The sequence below is a fragment of the Petaurus breviceps genome, unplaced genomic scaffold (assembly GCF_028583685.1).
Source record: "Petaurus breviceps papuanus isolate PSGF00001 unplaced genomic scaffold, PetGlider_PUasm1.0 98, whole genome shotgun sequence".
Lineage (NCBI taxonomy): Eukaryota > Metazoa > Chordata > Mammalia > Diprotodontia > Petauridae > Petaurus > Petaurus breviceps.
In genome coordinates, this window is record NW_027187460.1 from 21,722,394 (window position 1) to 21,742,846 (window position 20,453).

The 20,453-nt window shown below is 38.1% G+C and overlaps 1 protein-coding gene across 10 annotated transcripts in view; it reads left to right on the forward strand.

Moving 5' to 3' along the window:
• Positions 1-20,453, forward strand: part of ASAP1 (ArfGAP with SH3 domain, ankyrin repeat and PH domain 1) — a 631,037-nt gene that overhangs the window by 557,235 nt on the left and 53,349 nt on the right. For all 10 annotated transcript variants that reach the window (XM_069081239.1, XM_069081237.1, XM_069081236.1 and 7 more), the window contains 4 exons: positions 5,079-5,127; positions 13,580-13,743; positions 16,730-16,863; positions 20,217-20,308. In XM_069081239.1, coding sequence (XP_068937340.1) covers positions 5,079-5,127; positions 13,580-13,743; positions 16,730-16,863; positions 20,217-20,308 — 439 coding nt within the window. The remainder of the gene's footprint in view (positions 1-5,078; positions 5,128-13,579; positions 13,744-16,729; positions 16,864-20,216; positions 20,309-20,453) is intronic.

The window sequence follows — 20,453 nt, forward strand, 5'->3', positions numbered from 1 at the left end:
GCTTTTACTAACAAAGTTTCCTTAAAATTATCACTTTAATGATTCATTTGATTTCCAATGATTAAATCTCCCTGAAGATCAGTTAGACCTCCTATCACAATTCATATATTATTATATCATCTGCTGGTGAGCATGCATGACTTTCACAAATATCTGTGGCAGCTGCAAATACTGGAGAGGACCCAAGTAATAGGATAGAATCCAGATGTAGAATGAAATCACACAATGAATATTCATTAAGTGCCTACTATGTGCCAGGCTCTATGCTAAAAGTTAAAGTCAGCATAGGATTGTGTTTTAAAATTAGAAAAGGGAGAAAAAAACCCTACAGTATTTCTTGTTTATCTTTACATCTGTTTTAACCAAAGTTCCAGTATATTAGAATCACATGAGCAGAGTAAGAAGCACTATGATAAGAGCAGGGGCTCTTACCCTGGAGTCCATGAATTTTTTTTATGAATATATTTCAGTGTAATACATTTCCCTATTAATCCTGTGTATTTTGTACATTTTGAAACATTATTCTGATGCAAGTGGTCCATAGGCTTCAGCAGACTGTCAAAGAGTTCCATGAGGCAAAAATAAAAGCTAAGAATCCCAGGTTAATGGAAGGACTTACATGAACAGATGCAAGTGAAGTGAGCAAAAGCAGAAGAACATTGACAGTAACAGTCACATTGTCTGATGACTAATTTTGATAGACTTAGCTCTTCTCAGCAATGCAAGGACCTAAGACTACCCAAAGACTCATGATGGAAAATGCTATCCACATCCAGAAAAAGAACTATGGAGTCTGAATGTCAATTGAAGCTTTTTTTGGTTTCTTCTTTCTAATGGTTTCTTCTATTGGTTCTAATTCTTCTTTACAACATGACTAATGTGAAAATAAAGAAAAGAAAAAAAAGAATCCCAGGCTCAGTGGAAAGAACACTGTCCTGGGAGCTAGGAGACCTGCTTTTCAGTACTGACTATGCCACCGTCTTAGTATGTGATCTTGATTTCAGTCACAGACCCTCAGCCCTGATTCCTTCTTCAATTCTTCAAATGGAGAGGTTGGACTCATTGAGCTCAAAAATTTTTGTGATTTCGAATATCCTCTGTTCTAAGGTCCCATCCAGCTCCACCATTCTACAGTCTGAGATTCTAGCATTCTACATTATAAGGTTCCTTCCATTTCTAATATTCTAATTAGGTGGCGCAATATATAAAGTACTGGGCATAGAGGTTGTCAGGAGAAATACCAGCAATCTCAGATATGCAGATTATAATACTCTGATGACAGAAAGTGAAGAGGATTTAAGAAGCATCTTGATGAGGGTGGAAGAGGAGAGTGTAAAACCTGGCTTGGAGCTTAACATCAGAAACTAAGATCTCAGCAACTGGTCCCATCACTTCCTGGCAAATAGAGGGGGAAGAAATGGAAGCCATGTCAGATTTCATATTCTTGGGCTCAAAGATCACTACAGATGGTGAGTGCAACCATGAAATTAAAAAACGTTTGCTCTTTGGAAGGAAAGCTAGGACACGTCTGGACAGCACACGAAAATGCAGAGACATCATCTTGCCAACAAAGGTTCATGTAGTCAAACCTATGGTTTTTCCAGTAGGAATGTGTGACTGTAAGAGTTGGACTATCAGAAAGCTGAGCACCACAAAATCGATGCTTTGGAATTGTGATGCTGTAGAAGACTTTTGAGATCCCTTTGGACAGCAAAGAGATCAAACCAGTCAACACTTAAAAGAAATTAATTCAGGCTGTTCAGGTCAAATACTGAAGCTGAAGCTTAAATACTTTGACCACATCATGAGAAGGTGGGAGTCATTGGAAAAGACCCTAATATTGGGAAAGATTGAAGGCAAAAGAAAAAAGAGACTGCAGAAGATGAGATGGATAGATAGTGTCATGAAAACAACAAACATGAACTTGGACAGACTTTAAGAGGTAATGGAGGATAGGAGTCACAAAGAGTTGGACATGACTGAATGACCAAAACAACAACAGAGTCTGAAGTCAGGGAAACCTGATTTCAAATCCCGTTTCAGATACTTAATAGTTCTGTGATCCTGGACTAGTTACTTAACCTCTTGCTGCTTCAGTTTACTCAACTGTAAAATGAAACTTTCCCCTTTTATACTGTTCTAGGTTTGAAGGTTTCTTTCAGCTCTGACATGCTGTGATCTTCAGAGGAACCTATATATAGTGCATCTTCTTTCCTCTAGGTAACCCTGCACCAGACACAGTCCAAACAGATAAGATCAGATCCAATTGTTACAGTCCTTCAGAAAAAGAGTCTGTATCACCTATCCCATAATTCACAAACTCTCAGTCCTATATATTTCTTGGTTTTCTCTTGTAGCAAGAGAAAATGCCACCCTAATCTGATCATAATTAATAATAATATTAACTTGTGTCTGCATAGCACTTTAAGATTTGCAAGGTATTGGGTCAGCTAGGTGGCGCAGTGAATAGAGCACCAGCCCTGGAGTCAGGAGGACCTGACTTCAAATGCAGCCTCAGACAATTAACATAAAAACTGGCCATGTGACCTTGGGCAAGTCATTTAACTCCAACTGCCCCTCCATAAAAAAAAAGATTTGCAAAGTATTTTATATACCTTATTTCATTTGGTCCTCAAAATGTGTGAAGTAGGTGCTATTAATTATATCTCTTTTACAGATCAAGAAACTGAAGATGAGAGAGATTATGCCTACCTAGAATCACATAGAGTATAAATCTCTGGGGAGGGATTTGAATTCTAGGCCAGTATTCTATTCACTGTGCCACCTAGCTATCACTATTAAGGGGCCTATTTGACAACCCCAGATTAAAGGAAGTGGGGATGATGGCTTTCATATCAGAATTCATTGAAAAGGTTCAAAACATTTTCACTGAAAGTGAAAAGAGAGTCAGCCTAATCAGTTTGCCAGGTGTTTCCCTTCCTGTCTAGATTGCTGCCTATTTACAAGTTTAATCCTACAGTTAATTAGCAAAGGCAACAAATTCCATAGGGTTCATAGAATCATAGGAATTAGATAGAACATGTAGTAAGTTAGAAGTCATCTAAACCAGTGGTATCAAACACAAACAACCATTAATTGTACTGGGAGGATCACTGTAAGTGCATATTGACTTAGAAAACCACATATTAACACTATCTATGTTCTATTGTATTTTTATTTATTTTGTTAAATATTTACCATTTACATTTTAATCTGGTTCAGCCACTCTCTGGAATGCTATGGGTTGCCTGTTTGACCCCAGCTGATGTAATCCAGTTTCCACATTCTGCTGAGGCTCAGAGTATTTCAAAAACTTACAAAGGGTATTAGTAACAGATCAGGGATTCAAACATAAGTCCACCCTTTCTAAATCCAGCATGTTTGAATCTATCCCACAATGATTCCTTTTGCAAAGAATAGGTGGCAAGATGACTGGAGATTGACCATAGGCACGTAGCCATTCACTTTAAACATTCTGGCTAATTCAGAATTGACTTAGAACTCAGTTAAGTAATAACATGGTCAGTAACATTTTCACTGCAGAGTCACCAAAAAATTGTTTTCATGCCCTTAAGAAATAGTTTTATTACTATTATGCAAACTGATCAATCAAAGTTTTGACCTAAGCATTTGGATGAATAGTTAGATCAGTTTATCTTTGCATTAAGAATTTATAGTGGAAAAAGACCTGGATTGGAAATAAGGGAAGCTAGGCATGAATTCCAGCCTTGCTCCTTGCTATCTTTGTGAACATGGTGACAAGTCATTTGCCTTCTGAGCCTGCATTTTATCTTCTGTAAAATGAGCAGTTTATGCTAAACAATCTCTGAAGTTTCTTCCAATTCTAAATTCTATAATCCTTTTACTGTGTCACTTTTTGCTGGACTTGAAGGGTTTGGGGCAGGGGGGGTGGTTTGGGTTTTTTTTTTGTGGGTTTTTTTTTTTTTTTTGGTCTGGAGCTATGATTTCATCGGTATTTAAATCTTCAACCAAGAAAGCTTCCTGTACCGATTCAGATCAACTACCCTTCTGCTAATTCAAGTCTTAGACAGTTGACTGGGTTTCTGCAAGGTGACATGGTTTGTCCAAAGATCACAGGATCATAGAGAGCAGAACTGGACGGGGGACCTTAGAAGCCAAAAGTCCAAGCCCCCTCCCCCATTTTACAAATGAAGAAACTAAGGCACAGAGATATTAAATGACTTGCCCAGGTCACATAGCTAATAAGAGTCTGAGGCAAATGTGAACCTTGACTTCTAGTTTGAGATCCTGTGCACTAAATCATGCTTCCTCTGTGTTTCATATGACCGGGGGATTAATTGATCATTGCCACTCTTAAAAGTTTCTTCTTAAATTATAGCATAACTGCAGTAGACCATACCTACCTTCTAGATTTGAGAGCGCATTAAGAAGCACAGCCAATTCTGAACTAGAGGGAATTGCTTGGCACCACTAAAGCATTTCAAAATAGGCTACTTCTGCAGCTCTTGGCAAGCCTGCTTACACCTTTAGCCTTCAGTATTCTCCTTTAACTGATTTAAGATGACTCTTTGGGAAAAGGCTTAAACCTTCCTCAAAGCAGCCTTATTTCACCAGGCAGCAGACAAAGCTTCCTTTGGCTTTTCTGAGGCAGAATAGGTCTGCCTACATGTTACAGCTCTTCTGAGAATTTAATCCCCAGGATGAGCAGAGGGCTATGGGATCAATGATTTCTTAGAAAAGGGAATTTTGTTTTTAAAGGAAAAGAAATGCACACTTAAAAGAAAATTGAAAGGGAAAGGGGAAAAGAACTGAATTGACAGAAAGGCATTCTTTTTTCTGTCACCAAAATCTCTTTGAAAATATGTTAGAGTATTATGTGGTATTGTTTGGATTTTATGCTTCAGAGGGTAAGTATGGACAGATGACTTGAGTAGAATTTGTATCATTCAAAACACCATCAAACTAAGACAGAATGAATCCAATACCTAAAATGGTAGCTGATTATTATGTGTCTTTTAGAATATGATCTACAATGAAAGGTTCTCTACTTTACAGGTTTTCAATGGTTTTCCTCTTTTTTTTTTCTTGGCTTTTAGATAATAGAACTTATCACTTTCAAGCAGAAGATGAACAAGACTATGTAGCGTGAGTATTTTTTTAAACAATAATTTGATGCATTTGCACAAATTAAAGAAAGCAAACAGGTACTAAGTACCTCCTCTGGGGAAGGTCCTGTACTGAGAACTGAAAGATACAAAGGTTCGTTCCATGCCCTCCTGGAGTTATAGTTATTGGGGGGAGATAAGGTGGAATATACTAAGTACAAGTGATAATGAAAGTTCTGTGGGGAAGAAAGAGATAATTTCTAACTTGTGGGGTAGAAATGGAAAAGATGACTTCCTGGAGTTGGTGCCGCCTGGGCAGGGCCTTGAAGGATGGCTAGGATTTCAGTAGGGTTAGGAGAAAAAATGAACAAATAAATGGAAAGAAGAAAGAGTAGGCAAAATTCAGGCAACTATAAATTAATTAATAACAATACCATGAATTTAGAGAAGACATTTCAATTCAAAAAAACACTGAAACTCCTGCTTCTTTGGAAGGTTCTAAGGATATTAAGACAGACAAGGAAATGGTCCCCTTTCTCAAAGGAACTTCTGTTCTATTAGAGCTTATGTTCTACATTTCCTCTGAAGTGCTGCATGCTTTCCCATACTTTCATCATGAGATGAATTTTGTGGTTTGGGGTTTGGTCTGGATTTGGTTTGTTTGTTTTGGTTTGGTCAACAACTGTTGAGTGCTTCCTGTATACCCAACACCATTCCAGGCACTGCAGAGGATACAGAAGGCATAATCTTACTTCAAGGAATTTAAAGTCTGTTCATCATTTTCCTAAACAGATCAAGGTCTATAGTTCATAAAGGTTGTCCATCATTTTAAAAACATAGCCACCATTTATGTAATATCAGAGTTTAAAGTGCTTTAAAAACACAAACTATAGTATGCTATCACTGTGCACAGGGTACATGTGTACACTGTAATAGTGGTAAAGATTGTTTCAAGAGTGCAAATTTACCGGGGCGCCCAGGTAGCACAGCGAGTAAGAGCACCGGCTCCAGTGTTGAGAAGACCTGGAGATCGAATCCCGGGCTCAGACACTTAGCACCCACCTAGAAACACCTGGCCATGTAACCTTGAGCAAGTTACTTAACCCCAATTGCTTAGGGGCGGCCAGGTGGCTCAGCGAGTAAGAGCACCGGCTCCAGTGTCGGGATGACCTGGATCAAATCTGGGCTCAGATACTCAGCACCACACCCAGAAATAACTGGCCGTGTAACCTTGAGCAAGTTACTTAACCCCGATTGCTTAAAAAAAAAAAAGTGCAAATTTACAAAATCAGAGGAAAAAAACAGAGGGATGAGTCCACAATAAATACATACTAGGCCCTGACTTATGGTCCTTCCTCATAGATTGTCCTCTTCCTACCATTCCAGTCTTAATCATACTTTCTTCCCTCCATGCTGGCCTGTTTGTGGCTCTTCAAACAAGACCTTCATCTCCCCTCTCCATGCCTTTGCACTGGCTGTCTCCAGTCCTGGAATTCTCTCTCTCTTTGCTTTTTCCTCTGAGTTCCTGGAGCTTTCCTTAAGATATAATTCAAGTCTCAACTTCCTCAGGCCTTTTCCAGTCCTGCCAGCTTCTCATGCCTTCCCTTCTGACATTACCTCCATCTAGTCTGTAACATGTTGTCTCCTTCATTAGAATGTGAACTCCTTGAGGGCAGGGAATGATTTTTGCCTCTTTGTATCCCCCAGCACTTAGGACAGTGCCTGGTACATGACAAGCAATTAATAAATGCTTGTTGATGAACAGAACATAATTAATAATGGAACCTTTCTAAAGACTTCTGCTTTCTCACTTGGCTAGTTTTTCCCCAAGTTTTCCTGTACTGTGTATTATCTGAGAGGGCGAAAGGAAGGCATCTGGGCTAAAGCTGGGAACTAAGAAAAAAAACTCATGGCACTACAGTCTATACTTTAAAATTTTTACTTCTTATGAACACTAAAGAAAAATGTGTCCTGACTTGGAATTACTCAGGTCATGTGACCTTTTTCTCCATAGTTTCTAAAGGTACCCAACACACTGAGCTGATATCATCTTTCTCTCTTTTTTTCTTTCTCCATCTAACTCCTCCCTTTTGTCCTAGTTTTTTCACCCTCACCTGCCACTTCTCTCTTTTTCTCTTTCCCCACATTTTCTGCATTCCTTTCTTTCTCCTTCTTTATCATTTCTCCTCTCCCTTCCCTAGACTGTTGAGGTAGTACATGTACACACTCGCGTGCTCTCTCTCTCTCTCTCTCTCTCTCTCTCTCTCTCTCTCTCTCTCTCTGTCTCTCTCTTTCTCCATCTCTCCGCCCCCCCCTCCTGTTTAGGGGATCTAGTGCACATGTAGAGAGCTTGCTTTCTTTGAGCCTGTTTTCTTCTCTGCAAACCCCCATGACTTTTTATCTCTCTAGCCCTGTATCTTTTCTCCCTTCTGCCTTTTAATTGCTTCTATTTCTTTAAGACATACATAGTTCAAGCACCTTCTTCTACATGGAACCTTTACTGATCTCCCCAACTAATGACCTTCCTCAAAAACTGTATATATTTAGATTTATTAACTTCATTTTGATGTTTTATGTATTTATATATGTGCTTGCAAGTCTCCCCCATTTAAAGGCATACCCCTTTGGAATAGAGATTATTTTATCCTTTGGACTTATGCATAGTACAGTGCTTGGCACATAGTAGGTGCTTAATAAATACTTGTGGATTGGTTGATCTCCAGATAAGAGTAAGAGGTACAGTAAAATGTGGCCAGTGATAGACCACAAAGTAAAATATTGAAGGTAAGACCATATTTGCAGTTTGGGGTTTTTTTGTTTATAACAGAAATTTTCCCATAAAATAGATCTGGATATTTCTAAAGATGGACTTTACTGTTTATAAAACTATTTCAGAATCTGTTATGTAAAGAATCATTAGAATTGTTCTGCCTGGCCCTGGAGAATAGAGCTAAGAGTGAAAGGTTGAAGTTACAGGGGCAAATTGAGGCTAAATATATCAGTGAGAGCTATTCAGAAGTGGAATGGTCTGCTTCAGGGCATGAAAGGTTCCCTATCATTAGTGGCTTGCATGCAGAGTCTGGAGGACCATTTTGGTGGTATCCTGCCAAGAGGATCCTTTCCTGTTCAGGTACAGGTTGGACTGGATGCCCATTTGAGTCCCCTTCGAAATCTGAAGTGCTGAGACTGTGCCTAGTCCACAGATCTTTGCATTTTTGCTATTCCTGTTCATTCTTGACTCCTCCATTTCATTTCTTTTTCCTGAGAACAATTATTTATTATGCGCTGTGCTGAGCCCTAGAGAATATTATCTTCTCTTTCTCATTCTATCTGTTCATTACTTTTGTCTGAAATTTCTCCTTAAAAATTTAAAAATACAATTCCTGGTTTTCTTTTCTTTTTTTTTTTTTTGTAAGTCCTGGTTTTCTAAAAGGAAACTCTTCTAAGTCTTTTTTACCTTTTTTTCCCTGTTTAATTATCTATCATTCCAAAAGTTAATGAATTTTAAGTTTTGCTTCCTTTTGTTTCCTGGACCTTGTTTTGTTTCATCCCTGTTAATATCCCCCATAGTTTCCTACATACCTCTGGTACTTTGGAGTCGGAGGTAGGGAGAGCAACAAACTCCTTTTTCCTCCCCTATCTATAGCTGAGCACTTGCAAAACATTCCAGAAGCTCCTGTGTACCTCCCTTTCCCACATTACCCTCCCTTTCATTCATATATTTGTTAATTCAGTAGATTTTGCTGCCAAAAATGGTATACTAAAATGAGCACTATGTTGCAGACTCAGGTTCAAATCTCAGCTCAGCCAGGTATGGGCAAATCACTTTACTTTTCTAGCCTCTAATTTCTTCATCTATAAAATGGACAAATTAGATTACATAATCTCTAAATTCCCTTGCAAGTGATAGATACTTAGTGGGAATGATTTTTTTTAAGTTATAATATTGTATGCCTTGAAATGAATGTATTTAAGTATAAGTAATTGCAAAGAAAATTTAATTGCTTATATTGATGCTTCATTACCAAATGTATAATGTTTAAAAGGAAGTGAGATATTTAAAAGAAAAACTTTTTAGGGGTTGCATTAACAGAATTTCATTTGTTAGAGGCAAGGGAGAAGAAGAAGTAAAGAAAAATTGCCTCTAGCTTCCTTTCCCAAACCATCCCATCCTTCTCTGAATTCTTGAAATCAAGTCAACAAGTATTTATTAAGCATCTACTATGTGCTCACTTACTGGTGTCAGTAATAGTGCATTTGAGCAAATAATAATGTCCTTCCTTGCCTTGTTACCTAAAGGTGTCATGTGGATGTTTCCTGTCTTCTCAACAAGATTATAAGCACTTGGGGACCAGGGTCCTATTTTAGATGATGAGCTCTTCATCCCAAGGAATGCTCTAACCAAGGCCAGATGATTGAATGTTGCCAGTAAAGGATTATATGATTTTAGAGTTAGTGAGTTAAATATGACCTCCATCCAACCACCTCCTTTTTATACTTAGAAACCAAAGTCCAGAAAAGTAAAGTGATTAACCCACAGCCCCATAGATGGTAAGTGGCAGAACTGTAAAGTAAAAGGGCTTCTCATATTGAGTGGGAGGTTGGAGTAGTTGACTCCCTTAATTCTTTCCAGTCCAATCCAGTGATTCTTTTGAAACCACCCCCTCTCTCAACTCTCTAGACCTTGAATCGTGCTAGATCAACATTTGCTTAGTGAGCAAACTAAGATGGTTATGGTTATATTCCAGGAAAATGGAAGCCCCTTGACAGCACAGACTATATAATTTTTTTATCTTGGTGTCCAGATCCCTGATAGTTCCTAGCCCACAAATGTTTGTTAAATCGAATTATATTTGGGCTCCGATTTCTCTCTTTGACCAAGAATTCTATACTAGCTGCAGTCAAAGGAAGAAAATTTATTCAGTTTTAGTTTTCCCATAGGGATTTTTTTGACTTATATTTCCACTAGACTTAGTGGTGTGTGTGTGTGTGTGTGTGTGTGTGTGTGTGCGCGCGCACATTCCTAGCCCTTGTCATAGATTCCTAACTGCCCTTACTTCTTGTACCCTTTTGATGGTCTCTGCTTTTTCTTCTTCTGTCATGTTTTATACTCTGGACCCTTCTCCTATTCCCACTTCCCTCCACATCTCTATCCCAAATGCAATTTGGGTTTAGAACATTGGAAACAACAATGGTTTTATAATCCAAGGACCTATGTTCAAATCTTGAGTCTGCCATGTACTTTGTGTATGACTTTTGACAAGTCAAACTGTGGGATTCAATTTCTTGATCTTTAAAATGAGAGGACTGGACAAGATAATCTCTAATTTCCCTTCCCGCTGTCAAGCCTGTGAGGTATGAACTAAGGTTCACCACACAATCCAGAGGCTCTAATGAAGGTGGAAAGTCTGGTTTCCAGGTACCACCCATCAGAGCATTCACGCAGGATGAATATAAATGGAACCACAGCAAGAAAGTCAACTCAGGCTTAAGCTCTGAAGTTTTTTGAGTTTCCCTGTCAGATTTGTTTTAATTGGACATTAAGTGAGGATGATGAGTCATTTCAAAAGTTCTCAAACATGCCCATCCCTCCCCTGAGTGTGGTGGTCCTTCTTTATCGAAGTGCTTGTTTTCATCTGCATCTTGCATTGGTAGCAGTGAGCTGAAAGAGAGCACCACCTAGGGTACACTATAGGAGTTGCGACTCTTGTAAATCAGTATCAGAGGCTAATGATGGGAGGATTTAGAATTTAGCATTTGTTTGCTTCGGCCCCTTCATTATATTCAATATAATGTTCCCAAAAGGTTAAAAGACTAGCCCCAGGTTGTGAAGTTCGTAGCCAGAAGAGAGACAGAAGAGAGATGGGATGCAAACCCAGTCAGTCCCTCTGGCCTCATGGCCCATCTTCTTTCTAAGAACGAGTGCCATGACTCCAAAATGTTTGTTTTGCTTTCTTAATGATGATGTCCCTCGTTCCAGTAGGGAATCAGCAGTTTGCTTCATTGTTCCACACCCCTGAAAATGACCAGGAAAAGGGATTCACATATCTTTTACATAAACACCAGAAGAAAATGCAAGCCTTGGGGGAGGCCAGGTAGCACAGCGAGTAAGAGCACCAGCTCCAGTGTAACCTTGTAACCTTGAGCAAGTTACTTAACCCCAATTGCTTTAAAAAAAAAAAAAGAAAGAAAAGAAAATGCAAGCCTCTATTTTCAGATTAAGGAGCAGTTATTTATTGGATACAAACTGTAATTTTGAAGACACATCTGTTAATTCTGAATCTTTATAATTAACCTGGTCCACCTTAAGAGGCATTTAGGAAGGACTAAATGAATGGAAAAAAAGATTAAATGCTTACTCTATGTTAAGCATTGCACTTAGCTAATTTTTCTACCTTTATTGCCACAAGTATATGCTCCTGTTTATGTTGCTACTGTTGTATGCAAGGCACTGTGCTAGATGCTGGGGTTACAATGCTTAAATAGATCGTTCCTGCCTCCAAGGAGTTTGTAGTCTAGTAACACAAATAAAACTTATTTGTTGTTGTTGAGTCATTTTCAGTCATGTCTAACTGTGACCCCATTTGGGCTTTTCTTGGCAAAGATACTGGAGTGGTTTGCCATTTTCTTCTCCAACTCTTTTTACACATGAGGAAACTGAGGAAATCAGGGTTAAGTGACTTGCCCAGGGTCACACAGCTAGGTAAGTGTCTGAGGCCAGATTTGAACTTAGGAAAATTAGTCTTCCTGACTCCAAGACTCTGTGCTCTATCCACTTTGTCACCTAGCTGCCCCAAATAAGACTTTTTTTTTTTAAAAGAAACTGACAACATTCATAATTCACACTTTTGCTTATAGTCTGATACCATGAATGACTTACACACTTTTTTTAAAGAAACCAACAGTAAATAATAATTCACATTTTTGCTATTGCTTCTTAAAGTTTTTTAAAGTTCTTTCTTCAAAACAACCCTGTGAATCAGTCAGGAAACGTTTATTAAGCTCCAGCTATGTGTCGGGCACTGTGTTTATTTTTGTAGATATGAAGAAAGGCAAAAGACAGCCCCTGCTCTCAGGGAATTTATAATTTAATGGGTTGAGAAATCATGCAAACAGCTATCTTCCCTGAGAATTGGGTTGTTGCGTAGAATATAAAGAGAGAGCCAAGCAAAACCACATGAAAAATTTGAAGAATGTTATCTTCCTGAGAACCTGGCTTCTAGTCCTTTACTCTGCTTATCCTATACTCTCTCCCCTTTGCTAACCATTCCCTTCTCAGTCTGGTGCTGAATGAAACCCATTTTGAAAAATAATAAGGTTGGAGCAGCCAGGTAGCACAGTGAGTAAGAGCACCGGCTCCAGTGTTGAGAAGACCTGGAGATCGAATCCCGGGCTCAGACACAGCACCCACCCAGAAACACCTGGCCATGTAACCTTGAGCAAGTTACTTAACCCCAATTGCTTAGGGGCGGCCAGGTGGCTTAGCGAGTAAGAGCACCGGCTCCAGTGTCAGGATGACCTGGATCAAATCCGGGCTCAGATACTCAGCACCACACCCAGAAATAATAACTGGCCGTGTAACCTTGAGCAAGTTACTTAACCCCGATTGCTTTAAAAAAAAAAAAAAAAAGGAAAGAAAAATAATAAGGTTATAAAATGTTAGCACCAAAGTGGACCTCAGAGATCACAGGCCAGCACTGTCAGGTTATGGATAAGGAAACTAAAAGCCAAACAGGTAAGACATTTGTCTTCGTTGGTAACCCTGGTCTTGTGATCCCTGGACCTTTTGTCTTCTCTTCTGGAGTCACTATCTCATCTCTCCAGAAAATTAAAATGATAGCTTCTATTTGTAATTGACTTCCCAGGCTACAAAATTCTTCATGTGCATTACCTCACTTTAATCCTCACAGTGATTATGGAAGGTAAATAGTACAAACAGTGCCATTCCAGTTTTTCTGTGAAGAACTAGGACAAAAGGGTACTTGTGGTATGTGTCTCCTTTGGCCCAGTTTGTTTTGGTTTTTTAGTGATTTTTATTTTCTCATTTCTTTCACTTTCACTTCTTTATTCATTCTCTTTTCTTATTTTGTTTCTTTCCCAAAGATTATCAGAATTTGTATTGTCTTTTCTCCCTTCTGTCATTTTCCACTCTGATTTTAGAATTCTTAGTCAGGATTATAGATTATAGATCATGTATCATATATTTAGAACTGGAAGAGGCCTTGACAATCATCTAGTCAACCTTCTATTTTACAGATAAGAAAACTGAGGGGCAGAGAGATTAAGGAACTTCCTCGGTGTCACCGGGTAAAAAAATACAAGCCAGGATTTCAGCGTAGGTCCTCTGACTCTCAGTTCAATGTGCTTTTTCCTCCTGTACCATATAGGGTATCCATCTATGTGTACCCCTATCTAAAATAATGCAAGGATTAGATTAAAAGCTACTCTTTTTTTGAAAGCCCCCCCCCTTTTTTTTTTTGGCTTTGAAACAGGTGGATCTCAGTATTGACAAACAGCAAAGAAGAAGCATTAACCATGGCCTTCCGAGGAGAGCAGAGTACTGGAGAAAACAGCTTAGAGGACCTGACAAAAGCCATTATTGACGACATTCAGAGATTACCTGGGAATGATGTCTGCTGTGATTGTGGCTCATCAGGTATTCTAGCCATTTCTTCTGCTTTGACTCTCTGCTAATTAACTCCATTTATCAAGGATTTTCCCCAAAGTTTGAGTTAACTTTCTGAACTTCCTTTCTGTTTCTGCTGAATACTAAATCATTTAGTTGTTTAAAAGGCCAGTGTTTTTATTGTGCCCTACAGAAGCCATGGTTATTCCAACCTCTGCTTTTTTCTATATGCTATTCTACATGCCTGGAAAGGCCTCCACTCTTTGCTGTATCACCCCAAAATTATCCATCATTCAAAGCATCCCCCAAATTTCTCTAACTTTTATTGATCTCTGCTTTCTAAAAGTTTCTTTGCATTTTCTAGCATCTATGGTCTGCACCAGATGTGATTACACAATCATCTTCTCTTATGTTTCCATATGTGTAATCCCAACAAGATTGTAAACTCTTCGAGAGCAGTGAAACTGTCTTACTACTAATAATAATAGCTCAATAGTGCACATTTATGTAACTATGGTTACAAAGTCCTTTCACTTGTGTTACCTGAAAGAGTATATCAATCAACTCCCCTATGGTTCCGTTCACCTAATTTTCCAAGACAATTATCTCACCCTGACTAATACTCTCCTATAGATCCCACCTCCTCCTTTTAAAATATATTCTTCTTGAAAAGAGAGGGACCATCCACACTTTTGTATTTGTTTACCCAACATTTAGCACAGGAGCACTTAGTCAGCATTCAGTAAATGTTCTATTATTCGTTTATTTGCTCATTAATGCATACGTTATCCCCTCTTTATAAGTGAAGAAACTAAAGCCTAGAGACAAGTGATTTGTTAGGGATATCCATCTAGTTAGTTACAGAGCTTCCAAGTCCAATGTCCTTTCCACTCTACCAAGCTGCCCCTCTATTTTTATATGTAACCTGGGCAGACCAATTTATCTTACATAAGCAGTATACATACACCTCTCCATAATGGTTGACAATGGGCTATATAGTAAGAGGAGTCTCAGGGTCAGGTCACAAGACCTGGATTAGAATCTAGCCTTAGTCTTTAATTAGCTGTATGATCATGAGTGAGACACTTAAACTCTCAAAGTTTCAGTTTCTTAGTCTACAAAATAGATTTAATAATCTTTCTACTCCCTGTTTCACAACCTTGTGATAAGGAATATGTTGTGTAAACTTTAAAATACTATATAAATGTGAGCTAATATTGTATTTTCCATTGTCTAGCATAAATCTTTACGCATAGAGGTCTTCAAGAAAGATTGATTGCCAAGAAGTTTGACATTTAAAGGGGGCATATTTGATTCAATATCACAATATTTGGCTGCCTAGAAAAAAAAAAGGCTTCCCATTGTCACTGTGTTCCTTGGAGTTTCAAAAAGGCTTTTGTCCTCTGGATATGTTCATTACTTAACAGCTGTCTTATTATCAGCAGAAGCTCCATAGAGAAGCCATAACCAGGACTGATAGGTTAATGCTGGTTGTAGCTTATAGGTTAATGCTAGCTGTAGAATTCTGTCCCCTGTGAACAGCAGTTAATAGCTATACCATCCATCATTGTCATGGAACATGGAGCAATGGGGAAATAGTACTTTTTTGAGGCCTCCAAGAATTTATTACAACTGAAACTTTAGGAGGACCATTTTTCCATTTTTTTTTTCTCAAGGATAAGCACCAAAGACATCTAATCCTAATTTTTTGTTGAATGGAAAAATCATGGGTTTTTTGTTTTGTTTTGTTTTCCATTTAAAAATTCTGTATTTTCCCTATCCAGTGTTCAGATATTTATAAAGAACATTCAGACTAACATGGTAAAATATAGTTTTTCCCATGTTAATTTCTACCATCATAATTCTTAAACATTTTAGTGAGAGACCTACCCCCGAAAAAGAAAAGAGTCCTTGAAAGGCACTTGTTAAAATGCACAAGAGAAAACTGAAGAAAGTTCCAAGGAAAGCCCAGATAAGCAGGACTTATTTGAAAGTATCATGTTGAATTTACAATGCATATATCAATGTATATACACGTATGTTAAAATATATGTAGAAGGCATTTGCATTCTCATATTAATCCTCTTTTTTTCCGTTCTTATTTATATTTGAAAATGTGCTCTTGGGAAAGGTCTGTTCATTAAGGTCAGAATTTTTTTTTTAATTAAAAAAATTCTTACCATTTTTTACTAGGGGAGGTAGTAAGAAGAAGTGGAGGCACACTAGACAAAGAACCAGGTGATCCAGGTGGTGGGTCCTCCTCTGCCACTCACCCCTCCTTTGTGACCCTGAACAGGACTCATCATTAAGTTCAAACTCTGACTGTACTTAATTAATATGGGATTTTGTTACCTCAACTTTTGCGGCCTCAGTTTTCCTATCTAGAGTAGAGGTGATTAACCTTGTTATCCTCTGACAATCCTGTGAAGCGTAAGGACTCCTTAGAATAATGTTTTTACAGAGCACCAGCCCTGGAGTCAAGAGGACCTGAGTTCAAAATCGGACTCAGACACTTAACACTCACCAGCCGTGTGACTTTGGGCAAGTCGCGTAACCCTCATTTGCCTGGCCCTCCCACAAAAAAAAAAAAAAAAAAAGAGCAAAGAATAATGTTTTTAAATGCATAAAATAAGATACATACTATTGCAAAGGAAATCAATAGTATTGTCATAGAGTGATCAAAATATTAACAAAAAAAAACCTCAAGTTCACACGCTCTGGGTTAAGAACCCTTGGACTAAATTCTCCAAGGACCCTCCTAATTCCAAATCTTACAATCTTATGACCTCTCTGTGTCCTGGTAGCCTTATCTGTAAAATGGAGAGGCTTAGACTAGATAACTTCTAATGACCTTTCCAACACTCTCATTCTTCTTCTGTTTTCAGTTACACATTTTTATAATACTTCAAAATGCAGATCTGGTTCTGTTTTCAGCTGAAATTTTATCAGCCTCTTCCAAAATGAACTGTGCACTAAAATGTTTTACCTCACTGTGTTTTTAAATCTTTTTCTATAGAACCCACATGGCTTTCAACCAACTTGGGTATTTTGACCTGTATAGAATGTTCTGGAATCCACAGGGAAATGGGGGTTCATATTTCTCGTATTCAGTCTTTGGAGTTAGACAAATTAGGAACTTCTGAACTCTTGGTAAGTTGTTTTCTGTACTTTTGAAAGATGTCGGTTCTTTAACATAAGGACGAAATTCCTTTTTTTGCCTCTTTATATTCTGTTTTTTTTTTTATTAACTTTCTGACAACTACTTATTCAAAGAGTTGAGTGGATTTTTATATTGATATTCTGTAACATTGTAATTTGCATGCTAAGTAAAATTGACAGTTTCCTTTTTCTATTGAATAAATGGTGAATCACTAATTGGTGTATACTGTCATGACTATCAAGTCAAAAGTTTAGCCAAACCATGATGAATCTGAAGGAGCCTGAGGGATCTCCCAAACTCCCTTAAAATACTCAAATTAAATCTTCATATTTCAATTTATTACACATAAGATATTTATCTTAAAGTTAATATTTCATGTGTTTCTCAGCATATAAATCACATATATAATTGTAAAGTGAGAGGGAAACAGCTCTCTTGTGTTTAAACTTCCTTATAGCTTTTTTAAAAGAAGGAATTATAGAGTTTTAATCAATCATAAGTTATTTTAACTACTAGGAAGTTATGTATGAATACAGAGTTCCTTATTAAATCATCATTGTAATAACTTGTCCTATTATGAGTCATCAGAAACTCACTTCCTCCTTAATCCTTTCTTCAGGGAACAGATGGTACAATACTTGATGCCATAGTTCATAGATTTACAAGGTTAAATAGTCATGAGAAATGTATCATGTTATCAAAGTTTTTTTAATTATTGAGAAATCTTCCAGTTGGAATCTTCTTCTGCCCTCTCTACCACCCTAAACAGTTCCTTTTAAGTTAAATATTAAACCAAAGTCAATGGTGAACCACATTTTTATTATCTTTTACACAGGTCCTAGTTGCATCAAGATACCCTGTTGGCATCCCCTACCTATTCTTTGGCTAGTAATTAGATCTTGTATAATTACCTGACACCTCCTAAAACCACTCAATCACAGTGGGAAAAAGTCTTTCTCTCTAATGGGAATGATAACTCTAAGAAACCAAGAGTAAATTATATGCCCAAATCAACAAGCCCTACTTCTTTAGATCTGATTTCTTGCCCTAGTTCTGCTACTAACCACCTGTGTGATCTTGGGCAAATCACAGTATTTCACTTGGATTCTGTAATCACTATGATGCCTTCCAGCTCTAAACTCCATGCCTTTATGCATCCAGGTTGCCTATAGGAACACACCCAGATAGTGAGATTCATCAGCAGACATTGGTTGAGGGACTCAACCAATGGACCTTAGTAACTTGACTCTCTCAAGTGAACTTCTTAAAGGACTAGTTACATAAACATTTCCAAGCTTAACATCTAAAGTATACTTGTCTAACTCATCACAGATCATTTCAGGATAAATATTGGAATAGCATCATTTGATTACAGCAGTAAAATACCACTCAGGGCTACCTCTACCAATGGCTTGTTGCATAGAGTTTCTTACCCTGTACCTTATCAATAAAGATCCCCAAATGTGAAATTTGCACCATTTGCTAGAAATTTGATATGAATGAGTCTGGAATGAAAGAGCCAGTCTGTGCTGAAGCAGGGATTTATAATAATCTTAAAAAAGAAAAAAAGAAGTCTTTGTTTAGTAAGATTCTATCTAGGATGGTTATGGTTACATAACTTTCCCATCTCCTACCTCTGCACCTTCATCCAGAAGTTTCCCAATTCCTTACCCACTTTTGACTCTTAGAATCCCTTCAAGGGGGGCGGCCAGGTAGCACAGCGAGTAAGAGCACTGGCTCCAGTGTTGAGAAGACCTGGAGATCGAATCCCGGGCTCAGACACTTAGCACCCACCCAGAAACACCTGGCCGTATAACCTTGAGCAAGTTACTTAACCCCAATTGCTTAGGGGCAGCCAGGTGGCTCAGCGAGTAAGAGCACCGGCTCCAGTGTTGGGATGACCTGGATCAAATCTGGGCTCAGATACTCAGCACCACACCCAGAAATAACTGGCCGTGTAACCTTGAGCAAGTTACTTAACCCTGATTGCTTTAAAAAAAAAAAAAAAGAATCCCTTCAAGGTTCAGTTCAGGTGCCATCTCCTACAAAGGCCTTTCGTGGTCCTCCTTATTCTCTCCACCACCCCCCTCATTTTGTATTTATTTATATTACGTTACCTATGCTTATTAGTACATTGTTCCTTGCTGCCTTGTATAAGTTGTATTCCCCACAAGAATATAAACTCTTTGAGGACCAGGAGTGTTGTTTTTTTTTCTCTTTTATCCTCAACACCTAGCAGTATCTTGTACAAAGTGAACACTTAATCAAATAATTGTCAAATTGAGTTCATATGAAATTAATTGGATTGAATTAGATTCACCTCTATCTAGCCTCAACTTAAAAGTTTGTGAAATGCAGATCATTAGTTGGTCCTGAAGGTAAGCATGCATGAATAGAACAAGTATGTTGAATATTTTCATTTGACCTTATTAAATAATAATTCTTATCCCATCCCTTGTCTTCCACAATAGTCCCTGTATCACTTCACTCTCTGCATCCTTTTAATTCTGCCTTCTCAGTGTCTTTCATCTTTCCTGACCTTAGCATTCCAATTGCCATCACACTAGTTCAGCTTCTGAATGCTTCAGCTTTAGATTATTGGAATAGCCCCACTAATCAGCCTTCCCACTTTAGCTCTCTCCTAACTCTAGCCCATCCTTTGCACCCATGCTGAGTAGTCTTAGTGTATAGGTCTGATGACATCATTGTCTTATTCAGAAACCTCCAGTGGTTTCCCATTTCTTACTGGGAAAAATCCAAACTCCTTTGCCTAGCAGTCAAAGCTATCCACAACTTGGCTTTGCCCTAACCTCCAGCTTTTTCTCATACTACTTCCCTTGCCCAATTTTGGAGTCTTATCCTTTGCTACCTCCATGTCTTTGCTGCACCTGGAACATGCTTCTCTGTGCCTCATCTCTACTTGTTGGAATCCTATCCATCCATTGAGACCCAGATCAAACAGTCATCTCCTCCATGAAGCCTTTCCCGATGTCCCATGTGTCCGTTAAAATTATTTTTCCTCTTTAAAACTTTACTTTATTTTTACTTTTGTTAAGCACTTAGCTCACTTTACTTTATAGGAAAGCTGTTAGTATTCCAATCTTACCCCTTACTAGGGAATAATCTTGAGGGTCTAGATAGTAGTTATTCATCTTTGAGTCCTTCACAGAATACAATGCTTTGCCCACAATATATACACAGTTAGTGTTTGTTGAAAAAATTGTATATGTTCTTCACAACATTGTGGGAAATATGTCATCTGGCTTCCCAAAAGCAAATGATAGCAGTGTTTAAGACCAGTAGGAAATGGAGACTACTATATTGTTTTGTATTTCTGTTACAGCTGGCCAAGAATGTAGGAAACAATAGTTTTAATGAAATTATGGAAGGGAATTTACCCAGTCCCTCAACAAAGCCCACTCCTTCAAGTGATATGTAAGTAATTTTAAGAGTTAAATTTTTTTCATTTATCAACTCTTCTTATTCTCCAAAAGTTTTCAAGTTTGTTTCCATCGAGGAACCAGTGATTAGGAAATGCAGTGCGAAGACATCACTTCAGACTTAGGCTCAGATTCTAATA